Source organism: Lupinus angustifolius, chromosome LG08 (assembly GCF_001865875.1).
Source record: "Lupinus angustifolius cultivar Tanjil chromosome LG08, LupAngTanjil_v1.0, whole genome shotgun sequence".
NCBI lineage: Eukaryota > Viridiplantae > Streptophyta > Magnoliopsida > Fabales > Fabaceae > Lupinus > Lupinus angustifolius.
In genome coordinates, this window is record NC_032016.1 from 9,896,381 (window position 1) to 9,919,148 (window position 22,768).

At 33.9% G+C, this 22,768-nt stretch overlaps 6 protein-coding genes across 10 annotated transcripts; 4 read left to right on the forward strand and 2 right to left on the reverse strand.

The window, feature by feature from the left end:
• LOC109354743 (uncharacterized protein At3g49140-like) lies at positions 928–6,378 on the forward strand. Of its 2 annotated transcripts, XM_019597443.1 has the most exons (11): positions 928–1,037; positions 1,139–1,446; positions 1,982–2,084; positions 2,183–2,250; positions 2,730–2,897; positions 3,012–3,137; positions 3,310–3,439; positions 3,518–3,642; positions 4,583–4,735; positions 5,160–5,255; positions 6,082–6,378. In XM_019597443.1, the coding sequence occupies exons 1-11, from the start codon at positions 1,016–1,018 to the stop codon at positions 6,175–6,177; spliced, it is 1,395 nt and encodes a 464-aa protein (XP_019452988.1). In that variant the 5' UTR covers positions 928–1,015; the 3' UTR covers positions 6,178–6,378. The 2 variants fall into 2 exon arrangements, with proteins under 2 accessions (XP_019452988.1, XP_019452987.1); XM_019597442.1 differs by having other exon boundaries at positions 929–1,037; positions 3,310–3,642.
• LOC109354744 lies at positions 7,400–8,805 on the reverse strand. Its single transcript, XM_019597444.1, has one exon. It carries the CDS (start codon positions 8,464–8,466, stop codon positions 7,834–7,836), a length of 633 nt encoding a protein of 210 aa, XP_019452989.1. The 5' UTR covers positions 8,467–8,805; the 3' UTR covers positions 7,400–7,833.
• Positions 9,928–12,443, reverse strand: LOC109353553. 3 transcript variants are annotated; one of them, XM_019595887.1, is made up of 2 exons: positions 12,437–12,443; positions 9,928–11,703 (listed from the first exon to the last, which is right to left on the reverse strand). In XM_019595887.1, the coding sequence occupies exon 2, from the start codon at positions 11,699–11,701 to the stop codon at positions 9,929–9,931; it is 1,773 nt and encodes a 590-aa protein (XP_019451432.1). In that variant the 5' UTR covers positions 11,702–11,703; positions 12,437–12,443; the 3' UTR covers position 9,928. The 3 variants fall into 3 exon arrangements, with proteins under 3 accessions (XP_019451432.1, XP_019451431.1, XP_019451430.1); XM_019595886.1 differs by lacking the exon at positions 12,437–12,443 and having other exon boundaries at positions 9,928–11,151; positions 11,185–11,886; XM_019595885.1 differs by lacking the exon at positions 12,437–12,443 and having other exon boundaries at positions 9,928–11,886.
• On the forward strand, positions 13,918–15,289 carry LOC109354105 (40S ribosomal protein S10-1-like). The gene is made up of 5 exons (XM_019596461.1): positions 13,918–13,968; positions 14,064–14,112; positions 14,298–14,580; positions 14,768–14,891; positions 15,017–15,289. Exons 1-5 carry the CDS (start codon positions 13,966–13,968, stop codon positions 15,110–15,112), a joined length of 555 nt encoding a protein of 184 aa, XP_019452006.1. The 5' UTR covers positions 13,918–13,965; the 3' UTR covers positions 15,113–15,289.
• LOC109354620 (U4/U6 small nuclear ribonucleoprotein PRP4-like protein) lies at positions 16,070–19,951 on the forward strand. Its single transcript, XM_019597237.1, has 6 exons — positions 16,070–16,167; positions 16,696–17,560; positions 17,655–18,108; positions 18,193–18,390; positions 18,507–18,588; positions 19,435–19,951. Exons 2-6 carry the CDS (start codon positions 16,701–16,703, stop codon positions 19,521–19,523), a joined length of 1,683 nt encoding a protein of 560 aa, XP_019452782.1. The 5' UTR covers positions 16,070–16,167; positions 16,696–16,700; the 3' UTR covers positions 19,524–19,951.
• Positions 21,456–22,659, forward strand: LOC109353414. Of its 2 annotated transcripts, XM_019595676.1 has the most exons (2): positions 21,456–22,260; positions 22,291–22,659. In XM_019595676.1, exons 1-2 carry the CDS (start codon positions 21,888–21,890, stop codon positions 22,443–22,445), a joined length of 528 nt encoding a protein of 175 aa, XP_019451221.1. In that variant the 5' UTR covers positions 21,456–21,887; the 3' UTR covers positions 22,446–22,659. The 2 variants fall into 2 exon arrangements, with proteins under 2 accessions (XP_019451221.1, XP_019451220.1); XM_019595675.1 differs by having other exon boundaries at positions 21,456–22,659.

The following is a 22,768-nucleotide window of genomic DNA, read 5'->3' on the forward strand; positions in this document are numbered from 1 at the left end:
ACGTGATAAACAAAAAATTAAAATGAATTTTACTAAGTATAGTTTTCATTATAGTTTCAAACTACTAGAAAATTAATAATTCTTTTGTTAATAACAGAATAGATTGTTACTTGTTTTTTCCTCTTTTTAGATAATTTTATTGCTTATTTTATGGATGTTTATCATCTTCCATAACCAACCATTTAAATTTAGATAATTCACCTTGTGTTGTTATTAGTATAAGACACTTAAACTTAAGTATGTGGTTAGAAGTTTAATTTTGAAGTCAATGTATCAAACCTAAAATTAATCTCATTCATTACTAAAATTTGCTTATCTTTCATAAAATTTAATATGGATTAAAAAAATAATGACATAGAATCACAGTTTCAATTATCTCAATGTTTTTCTAATGGTGGATGAGTATGCATTTTCATGATTCAAATATTATTTATCAAATACGAACAAATAAAATAAGTAATGAATATATACTTGGTTGGGCTACTAAACAGACATTCACCACTATCGGACGTTGGTTCAAGTGATACATGTTTGATTCCCCTTAAATAAGATTTCGGGTTCAAGTCTTGTGGATGGAAAAAATATCTGCTGGGAGAGTTAGTTAGCCCCACATACCTGTGAATGTTCCCAGCTCGGATAAGATTACCTCTAGTGTGAGAAAATCTATGGGAAACAAAAAAAACAGACACTCACCCTTAATTAAGTAAAATATAATCGACCAATAAAACATTTTTTTAGTAATATAAAACTCGAGAATTCAATTTCTGAAAGCAATACTTATTCCACGAAAAGATGAGAGATAATCTTATTAGCACCCATCATACACTTTAATAGATGAAGTAAATAATTATTTTAGTTTAATCTCACCGCACGTGAGCGAGGGTATACCTACTTACGAAACGACGACGTTTTAGTTTAGAGGGGATATTGAAGAATGGGAAGTGAATGATGGAGAAACAGAACCTCATCTTCAACTAACCTCTCACCATTCATTCTCTTTCTACCTTAAACAACGATGATGTTCCCCGTTCTTCCTCGTAATTTTCAACTTTTTTTTGCATTCATTGTGTTTGTTTATTTGTCTCTTTGAACATGAACTAGTACTAATGTTATTTGTATTTGTAATATTGCATTGCAGATGATGTATGCAGCAGTGTAGTTCATATTGCTTCATTGCCCCATTTCCCTTATCATCACATAAACTACACTGCCACTACCACTACCACTACCACTTTTTTCAAAGCAAGGAACAAACTTGTGAACAATACAATTAGAGCTTCTTCATCATCATCATCATCATCATCATCATCACAGAATCAACATAATGACCATGTTAACAAAGATGCCAAGTCATCCTACCACCCATTTGAGGAAATTCCTGAACCACTCGTTTCTCAACATCATGCTACACTCACTCCTGCTGAAATTAGTAGAACTCTTATTCAGGTTTTATTTCAATTCTACTCTTCTTATTCATTCAACTAACACCCCCACCCCATTTTCCCTCACTCAAAAAGTTATATTCTTTTTTGCACAAGTTAGACTCATGTACTTTCCTGTAATCAAATTTCAGTACAATATGAATCTTGGATTTTATATTCCATCTTATCACCTGTTTGTTTATGTATCCCCCCACAAAAAGCTGATTTTTTTTTATAGAAAAAATTATTTCTAAGTTCAAACACTTGCACTTTTTTTTGCTTGGGCTATAACATAAAAGCAGAAGTTGCAAATTAAAAAGATCAAAATCAGTTTTTTTGAGAAACTATATTTTTCGGCTTCTTAAAATATGACTTTAGAAAGAAAAAAACACTTTTTTTAAGCCGAAGCAAACAAGCCCTTAATGTGCTCTAAATTAAGCGAAAGTTGGGCTCATGTAGTGAATAAACTGAACTTTATAAACAGCTATTCAGTAACTTTTTCATTCTTGTCTTCATAACTAATAATGCAAGGAATGGCGATTGTGGTGTGTTATTTTTAGGTCAATAGCAAAGCAACAATGGTGTTTGCAGTTTTGATCGATGGCGAAGATTATGAACATGTTGTTTGGCCAGATTTGCCTTATTTGACAGATGAGCATGGAAGTAAGTGAGACAAGGCAGGATCATTAACATTTTTTACATTAACATTTTTTCTCAGTTCTGAGTTGCTTCATCTACCAAATTGAATTTTTGCATTGCAGATATATACTTCCAGATGAAGAATGGTCAAGATGTTTTGCAATCCCTAACTTCAGAGGATAACTATGTGGTATGGCCATGTTTCTAACTTTCTAAATAATCTCCAAGCGGTTCCTTTTACATATACTCCTGCAAATATGCATGCCTTATGGCCTTCTCCAAAGATTAGACTTTATAGAATCTAATAATTAGTGTGGAATTCAATATGTTTACTTGTGTATTTATGGTCTGTGTATCTTGTCACTTTATTGCTTTTAGCATTTGAATGTACTCTTCCTGGATATAGAACATCATGTGTTTTCTTCAAACCAGTGAGCTGTTTACTTCATCAGTAATTCAGTACATTTATAATGTTGTAGACTTGTAGTCATCAGACATCAATAATGCTCACCTAAATCTTCTGTGTGTTTGGGAAGCCGGATTTGTCAGTCATCTTCTATCATGTTTCTCTTTTGAATGTTATGTATCCATTCATGCTTTGCAAAGTTTGCATCTATTTCCATGTAATAATGTTCTGGTTTTATGGTTTGTCTTTTTCCTACCTTCTAGCAAGTCGTTGTTGGCGTTGATACCATGGAAATGCTATCTGATATGGACTTATCAGGTCCTTCAGAAATCAACTTTGGGATTGAGGAAATTGATGATGAAGATAATGAGGATGTTGATAACAATGATGAAGAGGATGAAGATGAAGACGACAATGATGATTATGATTCGGTTAGAAACTCATTTGTTTTGTTTCAATGTAATTCTGAGGATTAGGTTCATTTCTCAGGTGTAAACATTATAAATGGAAACCTTATACATTATGTTCCATGTTCTTGTTTACAGGAGTGGGTATCTGTTCTTTCAGACGAGGATGAACAAGTCGATGCTGATGAAACACTTCCAGTCTGGACAAAATCGGAGACTATGCGTTTTTCCCATCCAGTGGATTTTGCTAAAACATTGGCTGAGGTAAATATTAATAATAGGAATTTCATTATATGGTGTTCAGGGATAAGTTCAAGGTAACAAAATAATGAGTGCAGTTGTACTTTGTCTCTAGGCAATTGGTTGCTGCAGCTTTTCCATTGCCATTATACTAGATTTTTTGGTGCCAGTTAACTTTTTTATGTTTTATGATCAGATTGCTTCTGATGACCCATTTGATTGGATGGAACAACCCCCAGCTTGTCTAGCTATCCAAGGTCTTATAAGACCGGCCTTTATTGAAGAACATTCTATAATACAAAAGCATCTATCTGCCAGTCAATCCGATAATACTGACACAAGTGAACCCATTGACATTAAAGGAGAAGACACTGCCATGATTAATGGCCATGTACATAATTTAGGATCATCTGGAGATACTGCAGCAGAGATGCAAAATACTGAGAATGGTGACATTCCCATCAATGGGACTACATTTTACAAGCTGGAAATGACTAAGATTCAAGTGTTTTCAGCACATGGACGTCCGGTATGTTTATTGCTATGAAATTGGAGATACAATGGATTATACACTTTATTCATATTTGTTGATACTGATTCTTAGAAATTTTCTATTCTTCAGTTGGTAACTAAATTTGGTTAGTTAATCCAACATGTTTGTTCCCATCTATCATCACAGTCACTGCTTCATTTGTTCAAACTACTTGCAAGTTGCAATCTTAGAATACTTCACAATAATTTAAAGAAAACTTGATAAGTAATGGGCTTATACCTTTTGAGAGTTAATCCAAAATACAAGTAGGAGTTTTCTTTCCCTTCAAAGCTTCAGTGCTGTAAGTAGTTTATCATCATAAATGAAAATTTCATGCTTTGTGAACTAGTCACCAGAAAGTAGAGTAACTATAATGGGTGAAGCACCGAGAAAGTAATCTGAACATCATGATTTTTTGTTCCCCCGTGATATATGGTGAAGAACTAAATAGTACGTTATGTAACTGTTACGACTCAAGCCATGCCCACTCAGGCCTTTCACTCCAAAAGAGGGGCATTTGCTCAAGACATTTCTGGTGCTAGGTAGCCCCTTCCCTGGTTGCTCCTTTCCATGTTTCCCCTCCATGGCCAGCTAGCTCTTAAGAAAAGGACCAGTTGTTATAACTCAATTGAATGAGGAAAGCCAATCATCCTAAAAGGCCAGTCTATTGGGTGAGAGAACCTCATAACTTAAGTGCCAATCTTTACTCAATGTGGGACATCAAAGTAACAATAGAATTTCAACTCTATTGTTTAGACAAATGGTGAGTGGGGACACAGATATGTAGGAGCTAATGTGCTGGCCTAAGGTAAGAAATAATGAACTAATTCCTTAGGACCTGGTTAAATTATTTCACGTTTATGTGTTTAATTATATATTATTTGGTCTTGTTTTTAGTTTTGCTGAAAAATAAGAGTACTTATTGTGATTTTGGCAGACTCTCCTTGAAGTGGAAGACTACATGAAAGCTCAACCTGATGCTATTGCACACTCAGCTCCCAAAATCATATCCCGTTTGAAAGCTGGGGGAGAAAAGACTGTACAAGCCCTCAAGTCTCTCTGTTGGAGATGTAAGGCTATTCAAGTGGAGGTAGTACTTCATAAACTATTAGTACATTCTTTATAAACTTCTTTCTTGCACAGTTAAATGGTTTTTACATACATTTTAAATATAGGTTGGTTTGTGTCATTGTTACTTTAAGTTGTCTCGTTATATTCAACCAGAATAAAACTCATGTAATCCCAAATACTAAAACTAGTAGTCTCAGCAATTCTGTTAACTTTTACAGGAGCAGTTTTTTAAAGAACTTAGGGTTCTATTAACAGAACACTCTGACTATTTGTGATACGGATATAGGAATGAATGTAATGATGATAAACCATATCAGAAATTCATAACCTTCCTTATCATCTGTTAGGCTATTCCATTATGTTGAACACATTTTTGTTGCAAGCATATGCTCATTAGTATGTTGTTGCTGTTGATGATCACACTTCATTCCAACTTATTGCAGGAGGCACAACTTGTCTGTATAGACTCCCTTGGGTTTGACCTAAGGGTTTGTTCAGGAACTCAAGTCCAAACTCTGAGATTTGCATTTAAGAAAAGGGTACATTATTTTTTTTATAGCTACAAATTCATATTTCCTTATATTTCACAACTCATGTGCTTAATCAATGCTTGTGCCATTCACTGAACATTCAAACATCCTCAACGTTAACTCAGGTGACCTGTTAAAAGATTCTTGTATAACTTATAGTCTAGTACATACAGGCTGATCCAACATAGCTATTATTGAGTTCATCAAACATTTATTTATTCTTTTTGAAATGGCTCAACTGCATTTACTTAGTTGGACCTTCTGTGTTATTAGTTTGACAAATACCACCTTGGTATGCCTGATGACTTCAGAACATAATTCTTGTCCTTAAATTACTTGGTGCTTGTAATGTTTCTGTTGGTATGTAGTTATGTACCGTGCATATAGGATTGACAATAAGATCCAAAGCGAAAGTGCTTCTGCAGTACACTAAAGACTGAGGGTTTGGGTGGACTAATTACAAAACCTGTTCAGAGTTTCACTTCTAGAGTGGGTTGTGACATGTTTGATGCACTAGGAATATGGCCCTTGGCACCGTGTCCATTGTAAGGCTCATTGGTTTGGTTGCCCTTCGTCAAGGAATATAACATAGTATTAAGTAATTTGGAATTTATGGAACTGCTATGGTTTAAGTAATTTGTTACTTGTTAAGCACCAAAGTAAATGGTTTTTGTGTTAGAATAAATAAAGATTAGATGTATAGAAGGATCTGTTTATGTACTGAAAAATTATAAGTAATTAATGAAATATTATATTTCCTCTGTGTCTCACAACTCAAACCTCCTCTATATTCTCTTATTTTACATTCATCTACCTTGCTAAATTCCATTTGCAGGCCACTTCGGAGTACAGTGCTGAGAGACAACTGAATGATATACTGTTTCCAAGAGTTCACCAAAAAATGAAGCAAACCCATCAAAATGAATGCTGAAACCTTCGAAATGTTTTATTTTACGTGAAGTCTGTGTGGCTTGTTGTATGCCTTTGGCCAATGATTGTGCATAGAGGTAAAAGAAAGCATGCACATGCCTATCAGGTCTTGTAATTTCTATTGCATTTAAATCATAAGTGGAAGTAATTTTCCCAGTGGCTTTCTTAGTCCTGAGTTCTGATCTATGATTTTTTTACTCACCTGTGTTGTGAATTAGTCTAATGTGTAGAGGAATTAGACATTAGCTGATGGATATTAGGAGAATGTTAATCACAAATACAAACTAATACAGAGCCATTTTTACTAAACCCTCTAGGAAATATCCTTCACATAGTTGATTTGTTTTCCCTTTTATGATGGGTTCATTCCTGTCATTAGCCAAATTTGTCTACAGTATAAAAGTATTTACCAAATGGAATGATGTAAGCCATAATATGATACTTCTGTGTATTTAAATTATACTCCATAGCTGATCTGTCATCAAGAAGAATGGTAACTCCAAAAGCAAGTCTAAGCAATTTGTTTTTGTCTTTGATAACTTTTTTAAGTTGAAGTCTCACATTACTAAACTGTAAAAAGTTTGCAAGTAATAATTTAATTATATGAACTGTTCAGTGGCATTGTACTGATATTAATATATATAATCTTATCAATACTTTCATTTGATAAAGCAAACTCTTAATCAAAACAAAAATACTTAAATTAGCAAATAGACTTGATCATTTGAATGTATTAAAACTTAAAAGCCATCATCAGTCACAGATTGTCAAACATTTACATTTCTAGTTCATATTAGAAGCTGTGGGAGTACATAAGTCTAATATTCCATAATCTTATCAATACTAACTGAAACAATGTTATTGAAGTAATGATTAGTTTACAAGTAATATGTGTAACTTTCTTATAGCGCAGAATGATTTATATGAAAAATTTGTAGGAGAATATCTATTACTCCATGAGTAATTTTACACAACATCTTGCAATAAAAAGGGCTAATACCAATAGGGTCTTCCTCAATCTAGTTACATTCACCAGTTACAGTCTTGTTTAGCTTAAAAAATCAGCAAAGTTTCCAGCACCCGTCCCGAATATACTTCTGAGTTTTTTTGGAGTATGTTTGGCATTTTCATAGTTGGTTAGTCTAAAATTAAGTTTAGAATCAAAATCATCATCTACATTTACAAAATCTAGATTTAATATTCAACAGTGCTGCAAGTATTGATCACAATAAATAAAAAGATGGAGTTCTTAGTGACAGCATTTGTTCTTTCCCTTGGCTAAGCATCCAATGAATGAAAAGCTCTTATATTGGAGAATGTAATTAAAGCACTTTACTTTCCAACACTTTAATGTACTGTGCTGAAACTCATTTAACACTTTTTTTATGATTTCAATCATTCATCTTTTTTGGTTAGGTGTATGAGGATTGAGGAATTTGATGTTCTCACATCCATAATGAATTGGTGATGCTAGGTGGTATTTGCAGAATATCATGATAATTACATTCTGATTGATCAGTTCAAAGTAATCATAGTAACATTCTTTGTTTCAAAATTAACAACAGAAATGAAGCTAGCAAAGTAGACAAAGTGAAAAGGAGAGTGACATAAAAAACAGTGAAATGTGGCTGCAAATCAATTGCTGCTTATCTTTGTACTAAATGCCAACTACTAAAGCATCAATCTTTGAGGAAACACTAACACTGGTATTGGAAAAGCTCCACTGATCACAAAGGGTATCTGAAGCTGCAGATGAAATGCCACATTTTGCTACAATCCTCATACTCTCTATCAACTCCTTAGTGCGAGCCTCTTGTGCCAAAATGTCTTCTAACTCTTGAGGAGTGATCACAAGTTTCACTTTCCAAAACATGCTACTGCTACCACCCCTGGTGCACTTGGAAACATTACTATTAGCAATATTGCTCCTGCTGCTAGAGAAAGGTTCTATGGAAGATAAGAACATTCTATAAGGGGCAGGGTACGAGGTTATCGTAGGAACACTATGCGATCGGATGTGACCTTGTCTAACAATGCCGTTGTTGTTGTTGTTGCTGCTGTTGTTGAGTGGAAGCAAGTAATAAGATTGGCCTGATACCAACTCATCAAATTGGTTAAGTGGCTTCCAGAAAAGATCATGACTTCTGAATATGGCATGCCCAGGGAACTCATTGGTGATGAAACTCACTGTTACAGGAGCTTTGAATTCCATGATGCCACCATTTGATGTTATTACTTTGATTGCTGCTTTTTCATGATCTGCCATGACCCCTAAGAAGCAGTTTCCCATGTTGAATGGATTTAAGACCTCTATGATAATTGATAGAGTAGTAGTATTAGTGATCTGCTTTGTTTCTTGGGATTGGAGGGAATTGTAGAGTGGGAAACTAGTGAAGAAGAAAATAATAGATTGTTATGTGGTCGGTGAGATTATTATTATGAGCTTTTACAAAAGTTAACAAAGCTAGGCAAGGTGAAAATTAAAGGAGAAAAAAGGGTAGCCTATGCTCCCATAATTATGCAATTTGTATAGAGTGGGTAGAAAGCCTAATTATCATGAACAAAAAACCAAGAACAAAAACTTAGGAAATGTTTTTGGGTCTATACATTATATTATAAAACCTTAATTCATAGTAATTGTTGGTGTTTGTGCAGTTGTAGTAACCTTACTCATCCATGTATATTGGGGAATTCTTTACCAATTTCTACATGGTATTTGTCAAAATAAAAATAGATATCACAAGCTTTTTAAGAAAAATGTTATTCCAAATCAATTTTGGACCCAGTAGGACTTTGCCTAGGAGAAAGAAAGTTAAAGAGCCACTTTAGACTTTCTCTTTTTCTTTTTAGACAATTTGTCCAATTTCCTTTGCTGATCAAGCTGTAAAAACAGACAACTATAAATCCATTGAGTTGCCTATATAGTATGGAATTAAGCTAGCAACTCCAACAAAATCTAGAATTCATACTTTGCAGTTCTCTTAATAATGTATGGTCATTTTCTGTGGTTTTGTGAATTCAAAGTTATACAATTATTATTTTTTATTTTTTAATTTTAATGAAAGTAAAGAAATCAATGTCAAATAACATCATATGGGTTTAGTTTGGTTGTTCAGTTTTTTAGCCATCTTCTTCTAATCTGTCAGGTTTCTAATCTTCCTATAAAAGATTGTATATATAAATTTATGTTTAAAGATAAGTAACTTCAGACTAATAGTTTTTAATTTATTTATATTTTGATTTAAAAATGGAATAATTTTGATATAATTTTAATTCGTTTGACAATTTTGTCTGATGTTTTTATGTCGCCCCTATATAAATTGATTTAAATGGACAAGTTTTCAAAACATTCATTGGAAGGGACCTGTAATTTGACTTCTTTTTTTTCTTCAATTGCTGCAAATAATATTTCATGATATAGGTGTAATAAACAGCAAGTGCATCCAAAGCAATTAGCATATATAGTCATTTTCTTCTTTGGATAGCATGCATCACATATGCTTGTATTCTTATGCCAGAACACTCTTCTTAAACTTAATAGTTGCTAAATCTAACTTTGTTTTACAAGAACAACTTACTCAGATTCATTTATAGTCAAGAAATTGTCATGTACCTAATCTACTTTCTACACTGATTCTAATGGTAACCAGGACAGTTCTATTCTCCATTACGATTTAAGCAGAAAATGTTCATCTATGCTTCATTGCTGTAACACCGATCTTCCATATCCATCTTCGATTTAGATTCTTAGCTTAGTCTACTGCTGGAAACTTCCCTCCCACATAAGGGTGCCAATTCCTAGCTCTCAATTTCGTGTCGACCCAAAGCATTGTGTTTAGCTTCTGTGAGCAAGACGCGAGCTGGAGCATACACGGATGTGGTGTCACTCTACATAATGAGCAAACATGAAGTTTTCCTGGATTCATCATCTGATGGAACATTGATTTACCAAATCCATAACCAAACCTCCTCTTGTCTTGAGAAACAAGGAAGGGTTGTGACATTGTATTTAATGGGAGAGGGTGGTAGGTGAAGAAGGAATGTATGGCTGAACCAATGTTGTTTCTTTGAAAACTAAGATGAGCTTGTTGATCTTCTCCTGGATTGAACTGATTGGAACCGAAATGTGCATGAGATTGCCGTGCATACAGAGAGTGGTAAAAGCCCTCTAATCCAGCACCATGGTGCACTTTAGGATCACCCACATGTGGAGGTGGAGGACAATTTACATCACAGAGTATAGATTCCATTAGCTTCTCGATAATATCACAAAGTGAGCTTGGACTAAATTCATCAGGTTCAACTGGATTACTTTCTGTGCTGATCATGGAATTACTAACCACGTCCGAGTTTTCCACATCAGCCATCAAGAGTGGCTCGTCAAAAGTAATTAAACTGTCTTCATCAGGCAAACAAAGCTCAGGGATAGAATTTGATTTTGCATCTAAGCTGCTGTTGAAAGAATTTAACTCCAAATCCTGTTGTATTTGGAAACCAGGGTTGGGTGGATTTTTCTTCATGCTAATAGAAGTGGCTTGCATGACCCCTTGCAAATGTTTTTCATCTTCTGAAGGAAAAAAGAGATGAGCCTCTGTTGGAGGAGAACTTTCATCATTGAGTATAGACTCCACTAGCTTCTCAATCATATCACGAGGTGAGCTTGGACTAAACACATAAGGTTCAATTGGATTCCTTTCTGGGCTAGACATGGAATTATCAACCACAGCCAAACCAGCCATCAAGAATGGATCATCAAATGTAATTAAACTGTCTTCATCAGGCAAACAAAGTTCAGAGCTTGAATATGATTTTCCATCAAAGCTGCTGCTGAAAGAATTTAACTCCAAATCCTGCTGAATTTGGAAATCAAAGCTGGAAGGATTTTTCTTCATGTTAACTGAAGTGGCTTGCTTGCCACCTTCGAATTGTTTTCCATAATCTATAGGAGAAAAGACAGAAGCCTCTGAGAGATCACCATGTATTGCACTTCTCCCAGGATAATCATCACAAATTGATATTTTGCTCAATTCAGACAATTGTAATTCCATGATAGCTTTTTCATATGCCACTTCACAACGGTTTTTCTTGATATTTACACAATACTCTTGGCTTAAGAAGCTTGATGGTCTGCTTTTCTTTAGGGATTCAATAACATGGGGAGTTCCTTCTGGATGGCCCACAATGTTTGAATATCCTCCTGATTCCATATGGTGCATACCATCATCTAACACTGAAATAAAAGGCCAAGGCATATCTATATGGTTTGGCGACTTCTGCCATAGATTCATCGACTCATTAGTAATTAAATGTTGCACTGGCTGGCATTGAGTTGAACAATTTCTAGTAGTCTCTGGCAGGATGGCTGGATTTTTAGAAGCACCTAATCGCTTCGTGATTGCATTTGAACTAGACTGCAAGCTATTCGAGTTTCTTGTTGATGACGACATCGAAAATACCTCTTCACACTCCTTTGAATCAGTATTTTTGCTGGGATGCCAATTCTCCTCTTTGGGAACTCTAACCATATCTGAAACCTTCAGTGAATAATTTTGAGGCACACTTTTGTTTGTAACATCTAGAATCTGCATCAAAGCATAACTTCTTAAAAAAAGTTTTGTGAAACCAAACCACAATATGCAATGATGAATTCTACAATAGCATATGTGAGAATAAGATTAACATGTCAACATTACACACCTAGAGCATAAAAAGGTGGTAACTGATAGGATTGTGAAACCCTAATAGAAAATACTTTTGTAAACAAAGTAAAAAATGCAGAGAATTAATAAAAGATTGAAACTTTTTCTTATTGAGTATGTAGACATTGACCACTTATATATAGTAGTGGAAATTCTGAAAAGATAAGCTAAAATTAATCAAAAAAAAGATATTATCTAATCAACTAAAATATGATTTCATCATAACAGCAAGATAAGATATTTTCTAATCTTAAAGAGTTAATCCCTAAACTAATTATTCCAAGAGAAAAAAAGTCATTGTATCATCTACCGTTCATTTTTTATCTTTATTAACTCTTCGTAAAAAGTAATCAAATCAAAATGAACGGTGAATAATGCACTGATTGTGTATAAATATTAAATTTAAAATTCTAACTGAATCAACTAATTTATGAGCTCCAAACAGAAGGAAAAGATTCGGTATAATAAATAAATAGGAAAGTGTTAGTTAAATAACAATGCAGATTGCAGAAGATTAAAAAAGTAATAAAATAAAATAAATAAAATGAAAAGAGTGTTTACTTGTTAGGGTCATCGAAGGCAAGAAGAAGAAGAAGAAACTCTGAAACCTAATTAGGATAAGGATATTGGATTAGTGTTTTAGTCATCATTGTTACTATTAATTTAAGGAAAAAGGAGACAACAATATCACTAACTTTATTACGGATTATTTGCACCTATTCCGTATAATGGAGGCAAAATAAACGTTTTCAAACTATATAAAAGAATATAAAATCTATAGATTAGTGTAATCATTTATTTGGATTATTTTTTAGTGAAAAATCAACGATAATTAAATATCAATAATGTAATAATAATATATAAAATTCATAAATTATCGCTACGTGCTTACTTTCTTATACTAGTATCCATGAAATTCGCTAAACAACACATGAAGAATGATTGTTCTATGAGAAACAAATAAATTCAAATTAATGTTTCATCAGATTCTTTTTTCTTTGTTTAATGATTATACCTTACTTATTAATAACTCGCTCTTAATTAAAATTAGTTAATTTATTATTCTCAAATTTGTTAGCATTCAAATTTTAATTATAGTTAAAATGAAAAAAATTGTTTATGTACTCATAACTATAAATTTTTATGCTTGCATTATAAATATTAATTAATCATAATTCACTCTTTTTTTAGATAAAAATAATACATGGTATATTAACTGTGTAAAAAAAATCATATTTTCATGTATATTAATTTTAAAATTTTACTATCAAGTCTACTGATTTCTCCCTCTACTTTAATTATTGCAATATTTATTTTAACTGTCTATAAATTGGTGAAGTCATGGCAAAAATAAATGAATTTATTGGAAATTGAAGGATAACGAAATATAAAATGAAAATATTATGCCTATACTAGATATAAGTTATTTAATATTACTCATATATTATAAAGTTTCTTATATTTAAAATATTAAGTTTTATTACTAAAAATTTATTAGGTTAGTTTTCCGAGAAGTATGTCTTAATCATGATTTTTGAATGGATCAAAGGTGTGGGTCATAGGATATATATTAAGAAATTAATTAAAATTATGTTTTCATAGAAGTATAGACATCTCACCTCTAAAAAAATGATAAATACATTACTCAGTCGAATTTAATTTTAATGACTTCTTTAACATGTGTGTTATGTAAATTTGTACCACAACTATATGTCACTTTTTATTATAAGAAAAAAAAATGACATACAATATGTTATTTTATGTGGCATAAGATTAGAGGAGTCAAAAATAATAATTTAATGGAACATTTATTAATGTAATGATTTCTTTTGTACTATCAAGGATCTCTTTATCCTTTTGATTAAGGGATTACTCCATTTCTAAATTTGCAGTTATCTCTAATAACAAGTGTCGCTTTTAGGAATTTAATCATTGACTTTTGAGTCATCTAGATCTAGTAGAGCTTATACTACTAGATCAACACCTTGATTTATTAATGTAATGACATTTTACGGTATATAAGACACATTTGTGTTACAGCGTATCTGGTTTGTGAATAGAGCAAACAAAGTGGTGCGATCACCTCAACAATGGTATCATCCATCTCTTCTCTCTCTATATATATATATATGTTTGTGTTCGTCATAAATTGACAATTTCATTTGCCATGTATGATGTGATGACACAGATTATTCCAGAGAAAAATCGCAAGGAGATCTGCAAATACCTCTTTCAAGGTTCTTATTTTCCATTCTCATTTCTCTATCTCTTACATGCATTCATTCCCTATTAATTATGATTCTCATTCTTTGATGTTGTTGCATTTCCTGATATCTACATCAACTAAACAATTCAATAATAGTAATCCTTTTTTTATTGATAATAATTCCCATATTGGTTTTGATTGTTTGGATAATTGTAGAAGGAGTATGTTATGCAAAAAAGGATTTCAATTTAGCAAAACACCCAGAAATTGATGTCCCAAATCTACAAGTGATTAAGATTATGCAGAGCTTCAAATCCAGAGAATATGTACGTGAGACTTTTGCATGGATGCATTACTATTGGTTTCTCACCAATCATGGAATTCAGTTCTTAAGGACTTACCTTAATCTCCCTTCAGAAATTGTGCCTGCTACCTACAAGAAAACTCCTAAACCTTCTTCTGCTAGGCCCTTTGCTGGCCCTTCTGCCGATCGTCCGCGGTAATTAGCTAAGTCTACGATCAATTTCGAATTCGTACTCGTGCTATTTCAATGTTTATAGCTAGTTTTGTTGAAAGTCTCACACCGTTTACCTCAATTATTTGATGTAGCTTATATACTTGTTAAACTACTTAATGCCAATTGATTTTAAAATGAAAGCTTACAAATCATTTTTCTTGATTTGTAGCGGTCCTCCTCGGTTCGAAGGAGGCTCAAGGTTTGCTGATCGTGATGGATATCGCGGAGCTCCTCGGGGTGATTCGGGTGGTGATAAAGGAGAAGCTCCTGCAGACTTTCAACCATCATTTAGAGTAATTTATGTTTCCTTTTCTAATTGTTCTGTTGTTGATCTGATATACAAACAATTAGGCATGTTCATTTATCTTCTATGTCTCATTTTATTTCTTACATAATTTGGTGATTGTTTTCAATGTAGGGTCCTGGTGGAAGACCTGGTTTTGGAAGAGGTGGTGGAGGCTATGGTGCAGCTAACAGCTCCAGTGTTGGTTTGAAGATTATAGCAGATAGTTAAATGTAACTTTCTAGTTCTATTCTGAGGATATCCATGGTGCAAAATTTAATTACAATGTTACTTTTGGACATTGATTATTCAGATTTTTTTTGGTTTTGAGAGTTCTATATAGTATATGATAATTATGTTATAGTTTTTTTGCATACCATCTCATTTTCAACGTACTATGTATCTTGATATAGGTTAGTTGAACGATGAGTGTTAAATTCTAACAATTCCTACTAAAAGAGAATGAGTGTTAACTCAAGGAACATTTTTTATAAAAGAGATTGAGATATGAGTCAACTCTACTCTGTCATGTCATATCATATATTTAAGTTTAAAATTTAATAATAATATATTGTTCTGACCAATCATGAAAGTGACACATGAAGTGTCATACTTTCTGATATAATGATGCTACTATTCTAAACTATAATCTTGAAGCTATAACTCTTAGTTACTTATCTTAATGTTCCTTATATACACACATTCAAAGACAAAATTGTTTGTGGATTGATAGGGTAAACATTTTTTTATTTAATACAACTCATTATTCTCTTGTATATAATGTACACTTTTCATATACAACCATTTAAAGTTATAGGTCATAAGATTGAGAAAAATAAAATGGTACATTATATACTATGTGATTTTTCACTTGAGAGAATGAATGGTAAATTATCATTTTTGTTCTTCACTTTATAGAAGACCTTCATTTAGTCCTCATTTTTAATGAAAGTTCACTTTAATCCCTCAATTTGATGTGTTAATTTTTGAAAACAACTAAATCTAATATTTTATGGTTTCCACATATATCACACTCTATCCAAACTGAGAACATCTAAAAGACTTAACCCGACACTTTGCTTAAAGGGAATCAAACATGTAACAAGTAAATCTAATATTATGTTATGGAAAAGTTTTTATAAAATAAGTAAAATAATGTAATTTTCCAACCTTAATTTTGTCCATTGTTTCTTGTGGTTGAGCCGCGGGAAGAGAATGAGTATAAGCAATTAACGTGAATCGTTTCTGGGTCACACTCTTTTTCTCTGCGTCTTATTTTGGCAAAGGTTCTTTCTTTTTCTTTCTCTTCTTCTCCCTTTTCTCTTTCACCATTTCATTCTGATAATACTATTATGTTATTCACTCTTTCTGCTACATTTCTTATTAGGGTTTCATTTAACAACACTCCCTTTGATTTTTAACTGTTAAACAGTATTGTACCATCTAAATTGAGATTAACACACCGTCAATAGATTTGGTACTCAATATTACAAAACCCTCAATTTGGTCCTGACTTTACACATTATCCATCAATTTGTTCCCTATTAGAATTTATGTTTTTTTTATATTGTGAGTAATCAATTTGACTGACACTACGCGAAGTTAGAGATTTCGTAGATATTTTTGTGATCTTAGGGAAGGATTAAATTCCGCGGTGGTATCAATTTCAGGGACTGCATTGATGTTTTTCTTCAACTAGGATTTTAGTTTTGGAATTAAAATTATATTGTAATTTTCAGTTTTGATTCTTTTGATGATGAAGGCATTCTTTGCAATTTGAAGATTGAATTGTTGTTTTTTGTTGTTAACTTTAGTCATCATGGAAGTGGAGGAAAATACCACCTCAACTACTGCTTCTGAATCTTCTATACCAGCCTCTGGTGCTCAAACAATTCTGCCGCTTCACCCATTACAACCTATTATTCCACCACTTATTGTGCCTCCTATAGCTCCAATTCCTGTTGTCCACACACATGCATCACTTCCAGTTCGGCCACCGGTAATTAGGCCACCTCCACCCGTGTTGCATAATGGCGAGGCTGGATCAAGTGACTCTGATGATTCAGATAACGATGATTCAGTTCACGGGATCAACAAGGGTATGGGGGATTACGAGATATCGGAGGAGAGTAGACTGGTAAGAGAGCGTCAGGAGAAAGCAATGCAGGAGCTCCTTTTGAAGAGGCGTGCTGCTGCTCTTGCTGTTCCCACCAATGACATGGCTGTGCGAACTCGTCTTCGCCGCCTTGGTGAACCTATAACTCTCTTTGGTGAAAGGGAGATGGAAAGACGAGACAGGTTGCGAATGATTATGGCTAAACTCGATGCTGAAGGTCAGTTGGAAAAGTTGTTGAAGGCTCATGAAGATGAAGAGGCTGCTGCTTCTGCTCTGAAAGATGAGGTTGAGGGGGAGGAACTACAGTATCCCTTTTACACTGAAGGCTCAAAGTCTCTCCTGAATGCTAGAATTGATATTGCTAAATATTCTTTAGTTAGGGCAGCATTACGTCTTCAGCGTGCACGAAGAAGAAGAGATGATCCGGATGAAGATATGGATTCAGAGATGGACTGGGCACTGAAGCAGGCTGCAAATTTGAGTCTTGATTTCAGCGAAATTGGAGATGATCGACCACTTTTTGGTTGTTCCTTCTCCCCTGATGGAAAAGCACTTGCTACATGGTACTTAATTTCATTATTGATTGTACAGATTTAACTCTTTTCCCTCAAACTTGACTTGTGAAACCATATTACTGGTATTGTTTTGCTTTTGCAGTTCTTTAACTGGAGCTGCCAAGTTGTGGAGCATGCCTAAACTCACAAAAATTTCTACACTGAAGGGTCACACAGAGCGTGCTACTGATGTTGCTTATTCTCCTGTGCACAACCATATAGCGACTGCATCGGCTGATCGGACTGCAAGGTATTGGAATGACCAAGGAGCTCTCTTAAAGACATTTGAGGGTCATCTTGACCGTCTTGCACGAATTGCTTTCCATCCATCTGGGAAGTACTTGGGCACTGCCAGCTATGACAAGACATGGAGATTATGGGATATCGAAACAGGAGAGGAGTTGCTTCTTCAAGAAGGTCATAGTCGGAGCGTATACGGTTTAGCTTTCCACCATGATGGATCTTTAGCTGCATCTTGTGGACTGGATGCTCTTGCTCGTGTTTGGGACCTCCGAACTGGGAGAAGTGTTCTTGCATTGGAAGGTCATGTCAAGCCGGTGAGATGTTAAAGCCTCTCTTCCCCCCTTTTCTCCTGTCAAAGATCATAGTTTTACACTCTCAGCATTGTGTTTCAATTTCAGGTTCTTGGCATCAGTTTTTCACCTAATGGATATCATTTAGCCACCGGTGGCGAGGACAACACTTGTCGCATTTGGGATTTGAGGAAGAAGAAATCCTTGTACACCATTCCTGCGCACTCTAATTTAATATCACAAGTTAAATTTGAGCCACAAGAGGGTTACTTCTTGGTAACTGCCTCATATGACATGACAGCAAAGGTATACATTCTTCCTAAACAACAATGGTATATATTTCGTAACTGTCAAAATAGAAGTTTAATATTTGTACTTCATTTTTATTTGAGTATAATTATTTATATATCTTTTTATACCAGGTTTGGTCAGCCCGTGACTTTAAGCCTGTGAAGACTCTGTCTGGGCATGAAGCAAAAGTTACTTCTGTAGATGTTCATGGAGGTATGGTTTCTATCTTAGTAAGGAATTATTCATCTATGACTCTGATTTACATACCCCTTTCTCTTCCTTATATGTTACTCATTATTTTGTTCATGTGTCATTGCTTGCACCTATGTCCTATGCACAAATGGTAAATTAAAAGGGACGAGTCATTGTTTTTAAATATGACTGAATGTATCTTAATAATTTGCAATAGATTTTAAATGAAAATAATGTTTGGCGATGAGTATTCTAATTTTTTGGGGGTTTGCGATGAGCTGTTGGCAATGTAACCAACTTAGTCCACAAGAAAAATGCAGTGGAACTCTTAAAATTAATAAATGGTCAATTTTCTTGTCTACTTTTCATATTTTTCTTCTGCATCAATTTCCTTTCCCCTTAAGATGTATTGTTGCAAAAAGCAAAAGTGAAGGGAAATGGAAGGAAGAAAGATGTTTTTTCATTTATTCTTTCAAATGTTGAAGGATGGTGCTTTTATCATTTTATTTTCTATGTTTACATCAAATGAACTTCTCATTGTGAAAGCCCAATTAAATTCTTGTCTGGAAATGTAGAGTTGCAAGCCTTAGAATAACATGTTCTTTAAACATTATTTTATCCAAAGATCATAGAGCAAATAAAATATGTTCCAACTTCCAAGCATATATGTAGGGTCACTGTTATTGTTCTTTATTGTGTCTTTTTAAGGTTTGAATACCAGGTTGTACATCAGATTAAGGCATTCAACAATCCTGCAACATATTAGCTACCAATTACTTAGCTTAGCTTTCTTGGTTTTCATAAATAGCATTTTTGCCTACTGAGTCTGGCTTTTCTGATTTTGACCGTCTTTTTTATTGGTTGCAGATGGCAGTATTGCTACTGTCTCCCATGATCGCACCATAAAGTTGTGGTCCAGCAATGTGACTAGTGAACAAGCTATGGATGTCGATTAGGCTGTTCTGATGGAATACAATTTCTGAGAGGACCTTGGTTTTGGGATCAGATTAATCAATGCTTAAGAAACAAAAGCATAGCTGAATTCTCTACACTAGAAAGTTGAAGGTTTTTCTCATTGAAAGTCATGGCAACTAGTGTTGTTGCAAAACTTATTGCAGTGACAATGGCCCATTCTCCTCATAGTAGTTTTTCAATGACCTATTTCATAAGGAAGAGGTATCTTGTCTTTTTGTATCACATCAACTTCCCTAACTTATTACACAACTGAGTGGCTAGAACCTCATCACACTGTGATAACCTTGTTAATGTTTGAGAATGTCATTTCCTATGCTATGTACGTTGATTGTCTTAATGTTTTAAGAATAGGACTGATAAATGACAATGCAGTGAGCACCCTACTTCATTAGCAATTTAATGGATTAAACAATTTGCCAATTTGTTTTAAGGTAGTTGATTTAAAAATCTCTTTTGCTTACATAAATAACCATGTTTTGGTTGTTTTGTGCTGAGGCGTTTCAATTCATCATGTGATCTATGTTTTAATATGCAATGTACCTGCTTACCCTGTTATCCACAGGAATGATTTGCCTTTTTTAATCTTCCCTATTTCAAAGGAATAAAGGTTTATTGTGATGCAATGCTATTGCTAAAGAAAATGCTGCACAATTTTTAAAAGAAAAATAAGAAGATAAATGGAATTGTTGCTGTGGATTCTAAAGTTCACATTGAACCCAAATGTGAAAACAAAGAGGGCATATAATTTCCTGAAATTTGAGCTGCTTAAGCCAGGTATTGGATTTGTACAACCACCTAACCCAAAACAATAATGCAGTCTATAATAACATTTTCCATCTCTAATTCCATTTCCAAATTTCCAGAATGAAACAAGAGTCACAGAATGAAGAAAGGAAGCATCTTCATCTTCGTTACTTGGGAATTTCTCATTACTAATTGTATCATTCATGTCTGGATCAAGTTACTTTGTTATGGGTTTTGAAGCATTTTATAGTCACGAAATTCCTCAAAATTAGCTAGAAGCCCCTCCATTATCAATCACTAGTTAAGTGATGATTTAAAATTCATATCATTATTAATTACTCTAAATTAGTGTAAAATGAAGAGATGAATTGAGAATGATATAATAATAATAATAATAATAAATATTATTCTAATTTGATAATCAACCCTTTCTTTTTATGTTACTCCTAAATTCCTAATAGCGAAAGAGATGTCCCACACTATACTGTGATGGGGCCGCGTGGTCGAGCAAGAGTTGTCCACGTAGAAAAAGGAAAACTCAGATTCAAAGACTTGTGTGAAGACGAAACTATGTGAAAATAATGAATAAGATGTTGATAACACATTAATATTTTAATTTTAATTAAATTTAAGCGTGTTACATTGTGTTCTTGACATCCTTGTTGTAGAGTTACCCTTTTGCCATCTCTCTCTGTTTTCAGTTTGTTTTTCTACGTTTTGTCCTCTGGATCCAACTACTTCCATTACCATCAACCCCTTCTTCTTAATTCTCCCGACACACTTCTCTTTCATACCTTCACCTCTCTATGCAACTCCATCAGGTTTCAATTTTCTTATTCTCATTCAAACTTTGCATTTTTTGGGTTCCTTGTGTTTTTTTATATTAAAGTAATTGGTTTTTGATAAATTTTATGTTTTTAATTATGGATGGGGTAGATCTTTTGGTTTTTGCATGTGGGTTTGTGTGGATTGTACTTGATTTGAGTTTATTCATGTCAAAGGTGTAAATGCTTTATTAGTTTTATCTTTTAAGTTCTCATGGTTGCAAATAGATGTGGTGAAGAAAAATGAGGTTTTGTTCTTGTAATTTTGCTTTTTTGCATGTTCTATGTTGATCTCTCTGTTCTCAACTTGTAAATGAATCATATCTCTTTCTTATTGAGCATTGGAACTGTGTTTTTGCTTATAACTGGAGTGTATCATAAGGGTGCCAATTTATTTAATAATCTTGTAGATCTTTCATCCTTTTCAGGATGGGCAAGGAGTGCAAGTGTTGTGGAAAGTTAGGGAGAATGAGGCCGAAGGACGGGTTTATGAGTGCATATGAATTTTCTCTGCTATTGTCTCCTGTTGTTTCTTTTTGGGACTGCATAGTTCGCAAAATGAGATATTCATGTAGACCTGATTGGGTTTAGTATTTTGAACTTTTCGTTAGTATTAGCATTGATATGTCAGCTAATTAGGATATAGGTAGCACAACAATTTAGGGAAAGAGGGAAATAAAATACCGAAAAATGTATACTGCTCTAAAGAAATTCTGTTGAAAGAAAGCAGTTAAGAGGAGTGGTTTAAATATTTAGAAGTGTTAGATAGTAAGTTCCATGGGCAGTGTGCCATTTAATAAAGGGCAAAATGCCGGAAAGGAAAAAAAGAAGCAGGTGAAAGATGAATTGGATCGTCTTAAACAGGCGGAAAAGAAAAAGAGGCGATTGGAAAAAGCTCTGGCTACTTCTGCTGCCATCATTTCTGAACTGGAAAAGAAGAAACTGAAAAAGAATGAAGAACAACGGAGACTTGACGAAGAGGGTGCTGCAATTGCCGAAGCTGTTGCTCTGCATGTTCTACTTGGTGAAGACTCGGATGATTCATGTAAGGTTGTTATTGATGACAACGGGCGCAAGACGTGGAATTGCAATCATAATCTTGATCTCTTCATGGCTGAAAAAAGAGCTTGTTTTCCTCATCTAGATGGTGGGACATGGTCTGTCACTACTGAAAATGGAGAATGGTCTTTCTCGTCAGGGTCTTTCGAAAAGAATGTGTATGAGCCACTATACGAAGAAGCCGGATGGGGTACTGCTGGATTCTCTGTGGATCTTATAGCAGCACAAGCAGCAAGGTCACTCCAGATTGCAGATGAAGATAGGATTCTCTTATAATGGAATGCTAAAATGATCATGCATTGTTCCTTATCTTTGCAGATAACTTGATGAAGTCTTTTTACTATATTACTGAAGGTTGTGATCTGTATATATGATTGGTGATTATGAATCATGTGCTTGTCAAACACATTCTGCTTCAGCTGTGATTAAACATGTTGCAGTATCACCATGTTTTATTCTGATTTTGCTCAACTGCATGAGAAGCTTCTAACTTTTGTGTAAGCTTCTATTAGAAATGCACTAAGCTTATTATTTTTAAAAGCTAGGAATTAATATAAAGTATAAAGTGAATAAATTTAGTTTGACCCTTTAACCTCAAT

Coding starts and splice junctions, on each gene's coding strand:
- LOC109354743 (XM_019597442.1), top strand. CDS start 1,016: ATGATGTTCCCCGTTCTTCCTC. Junction 2,085..2,182: donor TTTGACAGATGAGCATGGAA/GTAAGTGAGACA, acceptor TTTGCATTGCAG/ATATATACTTCCAGATGAAG. Junction 3,138..3,309: donor TTGCTAAAACATTGGCTGAG/GTAAATATTAAT, acceptor TTTTATGATCAG/ATTGCTTCTGATGACCCATT.
- LOC109354744 (XM_019597444.1), bottom strand. CDS start 8,466: ATGGGAAACTGCTTCTTAGGGGTCATGGCAGATCATGAAAAAGCAGCA.
- LOC109353553 (XM_019595885.1), bottom strand. CDS start 11,764: ATGCAGATTCTAGATGTTACAAACAAAAGTGTGCCTCAAAATTATTCA.
- LOC109354105 (XM_019596461.1), top strand. Junction 14,113..14,297: donor CTGCAAATACCTCTTTCAAG/GTTCTTATTTTC, acceptor GGATAATTGTAG/AAGGAGTATGTTATGCAAAA. Junction 14,892..15,016: donor ACTTTCAACCATCATTTAGA/GTAATTTATGTT, acceptor TTTTCAATGTAG/GGTCCTGGTGGAAGACCTGG.
- LOC109354620 (XM_019597237.1), top strand. CDS start 16,701: ATGGAAGTGGAGGAAAATACCACCTCAACTACTGCTTCTGAATCTTCT. Junction 17,561..17,654: donor GGAAAAGCACTTGCTACATG/GTACTTAATTTC, acceptor TTGCTTTTGCAG/TTCTTTAACTGGAGCTGCCA. Junction 18,109..18,192: donor TGGAAGGTCATGTCAAGCCG/GTGAGATGTTAA, acceptor TTTCAATTTCAG/GTTCTTGGCATCAGTTTTTC.
- LOC109353414 (XM_019595675.1), top strand. CDS start 21,888: ATGGGCAGTGTGCCATTTAATAAAGGGCAAAATGCCGGAAAGGAAAAA.